This window comes from Drosophila subpulchrella, chromosome 3L (genome assembly GCF_014743375.2).
Source record: "Drosophila subpulchrella strain 33 F10 #4 breed RU33 chromosome 3L, RU_Dsub_v1.1 Primary Assembly, whole genome shotgun sequence".
In the NCBI taxonomy this organism is placed as follows: Eukaryota; Metazoa; Arthropoda; class Insecta; order Diptera; family Drosophilidae; genus Drosophila; species Drosophila subpulchrella.
This window is the reverse complement of record NC_050612.1, coordinates 10,696,376-10,707,813: the sequence shown is the minus strand read 5'-3', so window position 1 is coordinate 10,707,813 and position 11,438 is coordinate 10,696,376. Positions and strand designations below refer to the sequence as shown.

At 41.3% G+C, this 11,438-nt stretch overlaps 1 protein-coding gene across 1 annotated transcript; it reads right to left on the bottom strand.

The window, feature by feature from the left end:
- Positions 1 to 254: 254 nt before the first annotated feature.
- LOC119552855 (protein snail) lies at positions 255 to 9,671 on the bottom strand. Its single transcript, XM_037862731.1, has 2 exons — positions 8,102 to 9,671; positions 255 to 6,934 (listed from the first exon to the last, which is right to left on the bottom strand). Exons 1-2 carry the CDS (start codon positions 8,550 to 8,552, stop codon positions 5,385 to 5,387), a joined length of 2,001 nt encoding a protein of 666 aa, XP_037718659.1. The 5' UTR covers positions 8,553 to 9,671; the 3' UTR covers positions 255 to 5,384.
- Between the last annotated feature and the right edge of the window lie 1,767 nt (positions 9,672 to 11,438).

The window sequence follows — 11,438 nt, the reverse complement described above, 5'->3', positions numbered from 1 at the left end:
CTGAGTCATAATTGAAATTGACCATTTGGTAAAATTGACTTTCGAGGGCGGATCCTGGTATCTGAGACTCCAATCAGGCCTGTCGGGATTTTCTTGTTAGATTCTCCCTACAATATCCTTGATTGACAGCCTGAGCCAGGACCTTATGTTTGTTTGTGTGTGTGTTTCGCTGCCATTTATGTACATGAATGTCATATACATAATGCACGTAATTAATAATGTAGAATGTTTTGCATATATCGCATAATAAACGCATTTTTGTCCTTGTGTGTATATATTTATAGTTGCATATATCGCTTTATATATGTATATATATTCGATTAGCTTGTCTCGATGCAATTAAATACATAATTAATGTTTGTTAGTATCCTGCGTGTGTGTGTGTGTGTTTGTTTGTGTGTGGATGTTTCTTGTATTTCTAGGTACAGAATTCATTATATTTTATTTTTGCTGGCTCACTAAGGTGCTGTGTTGTTCTCTAATTGTAAGCTTAAATTTATGTTCGCTCTTTCTTTTTAATAATATTTTTTTGCAACTCTACTTTTCTACAATGCTACCGTTGTGTCTGTGTGTTTGTGTCGTGTTTGTATGTGTGAGTGCTCTAAATACAAGTTAAAATGACCTTTTAATCTCTACGCAGTAACTCTGTTTTTCAACTATGTATGTCTGGGGCGTGTGTTATGTATAATCGACCAAAATAGGTTTGTATATCTATCGCAACAATATGCACCTATGCAAAAACATAAGATGAGTTCTCATTAGTTTCGTTCGATTTCTTGGTTTTCGTTGTATAAAGTAGTACATCAATTGGTCTCGTCAAGCAGCACAAAAGTTGCGATAACAATATGCAAAAAACAACTCTACCTGTTAATATATCTGTATATCGATAACTAATAATCGTTATAATCGTTTAATCAATTCATCGTTTGCCAGCTAAATCCAAAAATCCCTACGGCTCGTTAATAATAAGTTATTGCTTATTTTTTTGTTTGCGCCTCTGCAGAGTTTCTCTTCGCTTTTTTGTTCGATTTTTCGTTCGATTTTTATTCCCGTGTAAACTAAATTGTTTATATTCCTTTTTTTTTTGCTATATATATATAGTGTATAGTGCCATAAATGTTCGGGGTTTCGCCTTACTTATCGCAATAATATAACGAATTCCAAATATTTACTCATAGATACATGCGATTTAATACTTTTTAGTTACCTTAATGCTCTATTGCTTTCGTTTTGCGTTTTTGTTGCTCTTGTTAATTGCTTTTGCTTTCGATTCACTATGATTATACCATATACAATACAATAGCTGTAAATAAGTATAGCTTTTTCTCCATTATAATATATATTCAAAGTGTTAAGTCTTTCATTTTTTGTTCTCGCTTGCTTATTCTTTGTCAGCTATATATAATTTTCATGACTTTATTAGTTATGTTCAATTCTTGAATTATTAGTGTTAACGTGCCAAGTCTTTTATATTTTTTGCTCAATTATTTATACATGTGGGGGGGTGGGGGGTTTGTGATTTTGATTTGGTAAATAAATAAATCACGCTCAATGCAAACTATGCAAATTAAAATTTTTTCGAATTAAATGCGTGCAAGGACACCACCCCCTTTCATATTATTTTTTTTGCAATTTCCGCGAGGTTGGTGGGGGTGTTTTAGACCCCTGGTGTACCACCCCCTTTTTTATTCGCCTCCTTTTTTATTACATTTCCCTTTGTTCACGTCCGCCTAACGAGCGCTCGTTAAACTGCATTGACACAAAAAGGACAACACAACATTGTGTTGCCATGGGTGTTCGGTTGTTCAGTTGCTCGGTTGTTCGGGTTGTTCAGTTGTTCAGTTGGGGGTGGTGTCAGCAACAGATAATGGAAACAATGGATCATGAACCTAATGCTACAAATACTGAATTCAACAATTGCATTTCGCGTTGCGCTGGTTCCATTTATGCGTCTGTACAGGGTAAATGGGTGTATTTAAATGTATATGTGGGTCCTACGCTACTAATGTATCAACTTTAACAATTTCCTTGGGTTTAACAATACATCATGGGATGATCTGGGTTCTGTGTATGTGCGTGATTGGAACAACTGAAAAACTTAATTTTGGACTAAAGCTTTTCCAAATACAAGTAGGTATGTATATATGCCTGGGGGTATAGTTAGTAGTTTCATAGAGAGTTTTCTTTTACAAATTTTAAAATATGCACCCCCTTATTTGCTCCTCCTGTTTTTTATAAATCTTTACCACTACTTTTTATTGCTTTTCGATACACGTTATTACTATTAAAAGTTTCTGGAGCTCAATTTGATTTCTCTTTTTTGCTTCTTCCTTTGAGCAAAATTAACGAATAGTTCTGAAAATTGTTAGTATGTATTTGGACTATCACAATATTCGAATTGCTTTGGGTTCTTCTTCGTTTTATATTCATCAAAAATTACTCAGCAACAAAAGCCAGTTGAAATAATAAATACTCCGAATTGGTTTATAAATAAAAAACATTGTTTCGCTTGTAAAATGTGTGGTTATTTAATATGTATTGTATATTTGTAACTTTATAATTGCTTCTCTCGTTTTACCATTTGTTTTTGCTTTGTTTTATCGTTTTTACAAGTGTGCTTCGATTGCTAATTGTAAGTAGTTCCAACCTTACAGTATTCTTTAAGACTAATAAATCGATTAACTCGTTAGTTAAGTTAAGTTATTGCTTTACTTTCCATCGCCTTCTATACAATTGTTATACAAAATTTTTAAAATTTAATATTATTGCCGGGCTTCAATTCAATTCAACATTCTCATAATGCAAATTTCATAAATATTCATTACATTTCTCGCTTCGATAAATTATAAACGATACGTAAATAATAGTTGACTATATTCTAGATAACGCTATATATTATATATAATTAATTGTAGTTGTAATTGAAATAATTGTAATTGTAATTTGTCTTGCGGTTTGCAGGGGTTCTTATTTTCATGTTTGAGTATTTGCTTTGGTACTTTAGCCGATTTAGTCGATGCCGATTGCGATCTCGTCTCGATTATTCGATTAATATTATTCCTTAAAAGTGTTGCCATCTCTCTCGTCCGACGCTCCCTTCTCCGAACAACAGTATAAAAATAATTTCGTGATTATACTTACTAGTTTAACTTACGAGTACATGTCTGAAGACTAACCCTAGCTGTATATAATATATGCTTTGTAAATATTACGCAACTACATACGTATTCTAGATGTATATATCTTCTATATTCATATTCCCAGATACCCGCTTAGAAATACCAACAACTTTGGTTTGGTTTTTGGGTCATCTAAACTTGGCTACGACTAGGGCTACAAAATGTTCGTTGCACTTCTTTCCCCACTTCCTCTTTGAGATCGGTTGCTGAAGCTGATTTCAGTTAATGATTATAATGCTGATGTATACGCTATATATCCTAATATTTACAGATTTGTGCAGCGATTGAGTGGCGTTGTGTGTGTGAGCTTTTGTGTGAGTATGAAGATGGATGAGTAAATGATTGAATGAATGAATATGAGTTACAGTTACATAATATAGGGCTAAGTAATATCGTACTAGGTCGGTTAAGTGTCGAAAAAGTGCAAAAGTATTATTCACGCATGGACGAAGTGTACTGTTAAATGCTTGAGACTAGATCACACTCGATATTTGTTCTGCTCTGTTCTGCGATTGAGGGGTTCTCTCTATGCGATCGAATACTTGGGGCTTTTGGGTTCCCCCGATTTCTTTGGTCTTATTCGCTGGTTGTACTCCTAATTGGGCCTTGAACGGAATGCAATGTTTGTGGATACTAAAAACTGGGAATGGCTTTGGTATTAAGTAAGTGAGTTTTGCTGTTAAACAGCGACTAGATGTTCACTTCTAAGGACTAAAATAAATAATGATTCACTGGGTAGCAGTGCTAATTGACTGAGAAAAAAGCGCCCAAAAAATAAGGTTATGTTTCTCGAACCGCCCTCTGTGACTTCTGCAATGCTCTTCTAGCCATAAATGATTTAATTTCGGAGTGAACTAATTGGGGGACTTGACCTATATAAACGTGATCGTGATGCTTTCTACAAGGGTTAATATGAGGCTTACACAACCAGTTCTCGGGGAGTTTCATTTGGTCCTTGTTGTTTTCTAGTTTCGGTTTGTTAACATTCGATGAACCGCTCCCACTTGAACCGGTTCGCAACACCCGACTAAATATTGCTTTGCGTTTCGTTATTTGTTGCTTGCTTGCTTGGTTGCTTTTTGATTAATTTGTATCGTTGTCTTTATATCGAATCTAAAAATTGTTGAGTGCTTAAATGTCGCTTTCGTGTGACTTAGTTTAAAATTGCTTAGTGGCTAGCACTCGTAATTACTGCTTATAGATAGGCTGCCCTTAAGTCCTAATTCGTTGTTTGAGAAACATTGCATTTGCTTTTGTATTCGTTGCATTAATTTTAATCACTTCGCCGTCGTCGTCAACGTTGTCGATTAAAGAGATAGAGATAGAGAGTAGGGAGATATTGTTCGAGTAAGAATTAGAGTTAGAGTTAGAGTTAGCTAGAGGAGAGTGTTCTTCGAGAGTTAGTTGGAGAGAGTGGGTAGATTAAAACGTTCGTTTGTTTGGTTTAGCTACAGGTTATAGTACACTCTATATATGCATTTAAATATAGTACTCTATGTGTGTGTGTTTGCTTTTGTTTTGGTAAGATTTAAGATAGATAAGATAGCTGCTAGAATTGCTTAGATTTCTTCAGGTTCTCGGAATGCATGTGGCTTTAGCACCTCATACACAAGGCTCTCTGTGTGTTTGGGGTGTTGTTTAGTGTTTTTTTTTCGTTTTTGGAATGTGTAGGGTTTTAAGGAATGTTCAACTCACTTAAGTTTAAAAGAAGAACCATTTTGAGTTGGTTAACATGGGGGTGTTCCCGAAAGCTCTCTTCGCATTTGTAAGTTTCCTTTGCATACTTTTGGAGGCACCTTGAAAAAAGGAGTTTTCAAATCGCCAGAGAGATTTCGGGAGCACACCCATTGAGTATTTTGTTGCTTGGCTGCCTAATGCGAATTTCTACAGTCTCTGTGTTACTCTACTACACTTTGCTCTTGGACGTATTGTGATGTATGTATCTTCTATAAAAACGGCTATCGGTTAACCTAGTTGTAAATGGTAACGGTAACTTTAACATTAACGGTAAATTAACTAACCAGCTATGCAGTTACAGCACATCCTTCCTCTTTTGTATGGGTAATGCCAAAGGAATCTCTCAAATTTCGAAGCCTCGGCCATTGCTTTCTTTATACATGTTGGTCCTACGAGCCGGATCCTTACAACTTAGCTTGGGATTTCCAAACTCTAGAGACTTCTCTGGCACCCCCCTGTGTTTTATGCTTACATGGCATAAGTGGGTCCTCCACTGCCCTCGAGCTTCACGCGCTCAAGGAACTCATGTGGCGGCGACGAGGCCATACTTGCCCCGCTCTCACTGTTGCTATCATGCATGGACAGCGACATGGACATCATCAGCTCCTCCTCGTCCTTCAGGCAGGCCGACTCCAAGTGCTTGTTGAGGTACGACTTCAAAGCGAAGGTCTTGTGGCACCGCTTGCATTCGAAGTTCTTGTCCACCGAATGGGTTTGCATGTGTGCCCGAAGATTGGAGCGATCCGCAAAGGCCTTGCCGCAGTGCGCACACCCATAGGGCTTCTCGCCCGTGTGGGATCTCAGGTGTCCCTGCAGCAGCCAGGGTCGGGAGAACAGCTTGCCACAGACGCCACAACTGTGCGATAGCTTGTGGGTGAGCAAGTGCATCGCCAGGGCGGGCATCGAAACATAGGCCTTGCCACAGGTGTGGCACTTTTTGGCCGACTGCGAGTCCAGCGAGCGATGCGTTTGCTTGTGGCGCGACAAATTACTGGAGGTGGCATACTGCTTGCCACACTCCGAGCAGGTGTACTTGGTCTTCTGCTGGTCGGGAGTGGGCACTCCGCTGGAGGCGGCTGCCGGATCCGCCACATGCTTGCGCTTCGAGCGGCCATCGCTCACGAAGAAGGCCTCGTAGGTGTAGGCCACCGTTTTGGCCGATGCTCCAGATGCTCCGCCACCATGTTCACCATCCTGGAGGCACTCGCCATCCTGATTCGTGTTGGTCGTATTGCTGTTCTCGTTCTGCACCTGACCACTGGTGCTGCTGCTGCTGCTCGAGTTGCTGCTGGGACTGCTGGGCATGTGATTGCTGCTGGCACTCGAGGCATTGCTGGCGGGGCGTTGCTCATTTACCACACTGGCCGCTGCTGCAAGTTCGGCAATGGAACTGCTGCGCAGATGCGCATGCGCCTCGAGAGCTGGCAAGTGGGTGTGGTGTGCCTGCTGCTGCTGCTGCTGCGGCTGTTGCTGCTGCAGTGGCAAGTAATGGTGTTGCTGCGGGGCAAGGTGTTGCTGCTGTGCATGGTGATGTTGTTGCTGCTGTTGCTGCTGCTGCTGCTGCAGCTGGTGAGGCTGCGTGGGCGGGTGGAAGGCGGTGCTGGCACTCAGATCCAGGATGGCATGTGCCGCATGCAGGTCCTCCTCCGCCGGAATCCTCCTCCGATACCCGTGCGCCGGCTTGTCATCCAGTGAGTACGGCCTGTAGATGTCCTTCTTCTTTGGCGGCAGCGACAGTGTGGCCCCCGTACTGCTGAAGCACTTCCTTTCGCTGGAGGTCTGGCCACTCGAGAGCGGACTGTACCGATCGCCGGCGCCGCTGGGCGAGCAGGAGGGTGATGAAGTGGTGGACGAGGGCGGTGTTTGGTAGGCGGCCAGGTGCTGGTCTCCACTTCCGTTTCCGGAGGAGGATCTGGCAGCCACCAGGGCTGTGGCCGCGGCTCGGATCACGGTTATCTCGCTCTCCATGCGGGGCAGGTACGCGGTGTAGTGCAGCGGTGACAGTTCGCGGGTGTAGCCTGTAAGGAGGGAAAAAATAAAGGGGAAAACATGTGTTAAGATATATTCATCAATAGTTAAGGGGGATTAAAATACACAGAAGGACTTATAATCCAGAAAACCCTTGTAAAATACTCTGATATGATATGTTTAATAACGAAAATCGCTTGAAAAGTAAAGAGGATAGTAGTTCTCTAATAGTATTATCCCTTAAGTATGCTATACTTTTCTTGTAATTAGAACTGTCTTTTTTAAGAATCATAAAAAAATGTATTACCCTACAAAGTTTGTTATTTAATACTAAAATTGCTTGTCAGCAAAAATTAGTTAAGTTTCCTTAACTTTCTGCACGTGTACCTTTAAAAACTTTTAAATTATAAAAACTTCTGTTTCCTTTTCTTTTATAAGCTGCCAAAACATTTATCCTTTGTCCTTCTTACCGAGCTTTTTCTTTTTGAGAACTTTAAACAATAGCATTTATTGTAAACTGAAGGGCTGCTGCCGTCACATGGTTCCACTTTATGATTCCTCTGAGTATAATTTCTATAATCCAAGGACAAACTTTGAAAGGTCAACTTGAATATCATAAGACCAAGCCTGTGGTTGTGCTATGATAACCATAGTAGTTTTTATGTGCCAAAGAAGATTATATTTTCTTAAAGGATGCGCAAAGAAAACTTTCTTTGCGGCCTTTTATAATAAAACACTTAAAAACGCTAACGATTTTGGATAAAAGAATGATTAAATATGATATGATTAGTCAAACAAAGGCTTTAGTTCTTGTGTCCTTAAAGGACATACCAGTCTTCATTAATGGTTACCTAGACTGCTAGGAAACTACCTATTTAATTTCTAATTTCCTCTGAATAATTAATTTTGCAATTGCACGTAAAAAGCTTTGACTGGGCACATATTGCAGCAAAACGAAGGACCCAGATCCAGACAAACGGTTTAATTTCGCCATTTGCCATTGTTTTCACGCCGAAGGGAAACCGAGTTGGCATTTGCCAATGAGGGTAGCCCTCTGGCCGGAATCGCAAACAATATTGAGTGACAACAAAGGCAATTAAATTGATTCGGAATTGTTTCGCAATCGCACAATGGCCACATCAATGACAGCGATTACGTGCGCCCCCTCTGAATTTTCCGATTTTCCCGCTTCCCCACTTTCCCGGGGGCGAACTTACCGTTGTAAACATTGCCGGCCACTCGCGTCGCCGCCTCCGGGGAATGAGGAGGCGGACTTGGAGCCGTAGTGCCCGCCGTGGGTGAACTGGGGCCCCAGCACTTCGATGTTGTCGTCGTCGCGGCCTCCATGTTGCTGCTGTTGCTGCTGCTGCTGTGCGATGTTGCTGCTTCCGAGGATGTTGCTGCTGCTGCTGCTGCTTGTGTTGCTGCTGCTGCATCTGCTGTTGTGCGTTGCTTTTCCAGCTTAATCAGGAATTTATCGCCCACCACATCGATCTCCTCATCCTCATCCAGCGTAGAGCGTCTGGACTTGAGATGCAGCTCCTCGAGATCTCTGGCGGAGTTGGCGGCACTCTGATGTTGCTGCTGTTGCTGCTGGCTAGTATTATCCTCCGTCCGATCCAACCAGGGATAGGCCTTCCACTTCTTGGCTATCAGGCAGCGCGGCATCTTCTGGTCTTCCTTTTCTTAGTTGAGGTTAGAGTTATGAAGTTTGGCTGGGTTCAGGATCCAGTTAGTAGATCTTAGAGGGCTAAGTGCTGAAGCTAGTGGCGATTTTCGAGCGAGCAAAGACCGTCTCAGGGGGTATTATTTGTGGCAAAAGCGGAAAGGAAACGTTGCTGTTGTTATCTCGCATGTGAAAATATATATATTGTATATAGAGTTTGGCTCGCCGAAAGATCTCTTAAAGTTTTAGTCGTACAGCTTGTGGTTGTTGAGTTCCAGGCCTGGCATTTCTGCTATCCTGCCGAGTGTGTTTTCATGTGTGTGTGTGGTGTGTGGTGTGGAGTGTTTCGGTTAAATATTCTTAGTAATTTGCATTTTATTGTAAATTGGTTTTCCTTTTTTTGGTTTTTTTTTTGTTTTTTAGTTAGGATTCCTCGGGTTTCACAGCCACTTCACACATTTCGGCGCTTGATTCGTTGTCAGACCCGTATCCGTCATTTGGGCTGGAGTTTCTGCTCTTTCTCTCGTGTTTTTTGCTTTTCTTTTTTTATATTTGTTGGGCCGGAGTTTTTGCGTTTTTGGCCAGGGCCACCGATTTTTGGTCAGTACCCCCCGTCTTCTGCGTCCTCCCCTCGCTCCACGGAACACACACGGACACGTTCGCGTTCAGTTGGCTGGCTGCGTGTGGCTTATCGATTTTTACATTTACATTTGCGTTTACGTTTACGTTTGTTTTTAACACGGAATCGGACTCAAAACATAACGGGGGGGATATTCTTTTTTTTTTTGGGGGTATCCTTTTCCTTTCTCGGTTTTTGACTGGCAATTTTCTCCTCGGCTTTTTTTTTTTTTGGTTTGGAAACAAAACTTGTTCGATGGTCGAGTCAAAAATAAATGTTTTGTTTTTTGGTAGATTTCAGTTTAAAAACGGAAAGTTGACAGAGTTGTAGTGGTAGAGTTGTAGTTTTTTTTGGTTGAGAAAGTTAAGTTAAGGTTGACGCGAGTTGAGAATAGTTGAGTTGTTATTATTGTTGTTGTTGTTGGTAGTGAAAAAATTGATTTAGGAGAAAATATAATATTATATAAGATAGAGAAGAAATGCGAACGAACCGAACGTAAGCAACTCTTGAATGCTTATGAGAGTCGTACGGCCCGAGAGCCTGCTTATAAGGGTGGTCCACCCCCGGAGAACGATGGGAAACCGAAACCGCGACCGAAATCGTCTCGCCAGCCGAAGGGAAGAGCGAGAGAGTGCGAGAGCGGAACGCCTGAGAGCGGCACAGCCCCTAAAATCCAACCCCCAAGTAAGGAAGCATAGCTGTTGCTATTGCTGTTGCTTGTCCTGGGGGCTGCTACGAACGTAGGAATTTTAAAATTATTAAATTAAAGAAGATTATAAAGGGATAAAAAATACGAAAAGTAATTTATAACATACTAAGGGTAGTTTTTATGCCTTAAAGATATTAAAAAACCCTTTGAATGAAGTGTTTTTTAACTTTTTTTTATAAAATCGCATGGTGTAGAACCTCTCTATAGAACAGGCAACAATCAGGAAGTGTTCCATTGCCGTAGCATTCCCCGCTGTTGCTTTCTCCCAATTTCAAAATTGTTGCGCCTCTCTCTCTCCATTTCTCCACCCCTCCCACTCCATGCCTTTCTTTCGGGGGGGAAAGGACCCCAGCCATACCTGAGAATTGGCTCATGGCTCTTTGGCCCTTTTGGAACTTTTTCGGCTCGGGGCTCGCGGCTCTTGGCTCTTGGCTCTTGGCCGCTTCAGGCTCCCATTCACAGGGTGGATTTTTCGCCCAGAATGTGGCAGTTGTGCCGAGTTAATTGCTGTTGCATTGCATTTGTTGCTTGGCTCTGATTTTGAACAAATTGCCAACGACGGGGTGGTACAGCGGGTGTAGTTCTCGTTCCCTAAATATATACATATATACGGTGGGGTAGAGGGTGAGGGGATGCAACAGTCGCTGGTCCTTGGGTTCTAACTCAGTTAGTACAAGATAAACAGCACAAACTAACTTCTGTCGCCCTCACTCTTCCGACGGCCCTCCACTGGCCATGAATAAGTGGTTTTCTTGCCAGATCACAGAGGTCGGATATGAGTGCGGCAACTCAAATCGTTGGATGATTAATTGCAGCTCCTGCCGAGTTCGTTTTGATTGACAGCTGGATGTGTCATATGCCACGCTTCCAGGACGAAATGAACTCGATTTTGGAACTTATATCTAGGTTTTTGTAATACCATGAAAGGGGTCCTGCATTTTGAAGTCTGCCAAATATTTATATTTGTAAATGTGTTCGTTAATGTATCGATTTATGGTCGAAACAAGGATATAACTAAATTAATTTGACAATTAATACCAATAGAACATACTTTATGATAGCCTTTAAGAGACATTGCACTGAGATTAAGGAAATCAATAAAATACATCTTAAAGCTCTTAGAAACAATTGTAATACTCCCTTATTGGGTACAGAAATTCCATTTTACAAAACAAAAAGTTCACAAAATCTTCCAGAAGCTGTTGAACAATCTGCCCAGAATGACCCACTATAAAATCCCCCGAACATCTTGAAAAGTAACTTCCTTACATATACAATCTGTTGGCATTCTCAGTCAGTGCAACACACACACAAAACTAATTAATTAAAGTGGAGCTTCGGTTAGCTGAACGGGGAGCTGGAGCTTTGCATAATCAGACACTTAAATTACAAAGTTCTTAACCTTTTAATTAGCCAGCGACAACAGACAATTTGTCTGCCTCAGACGAGCTTAGCGTCGCTTCTGCAGCCGTTGGTTGCAGTCCTTTTAAAAATTATACTTTTCATTGGAATTTTCATTCGGCTTACTATGGTATCCGCCGGGTCCTTTGTCCAACCCAC

Excerpts from the sequence above, each read along its gene's own strand:
- LOC119552855 (XM_037862731.1), bottom strand. The coding sequence starts at position 8,552 with ATGCCGCGCTGCCTGATAGCCAAGAAGTGGAAGGCCTATCCCTGGTTG. Across the intron at positions 6,935-8,101 it reads GGCCGGCAATGTTTACAACG|GCTACACCCGCGAACTGTCA; the intron begins GTAAGTTCGCCC and ends CCCTCCTTACAG.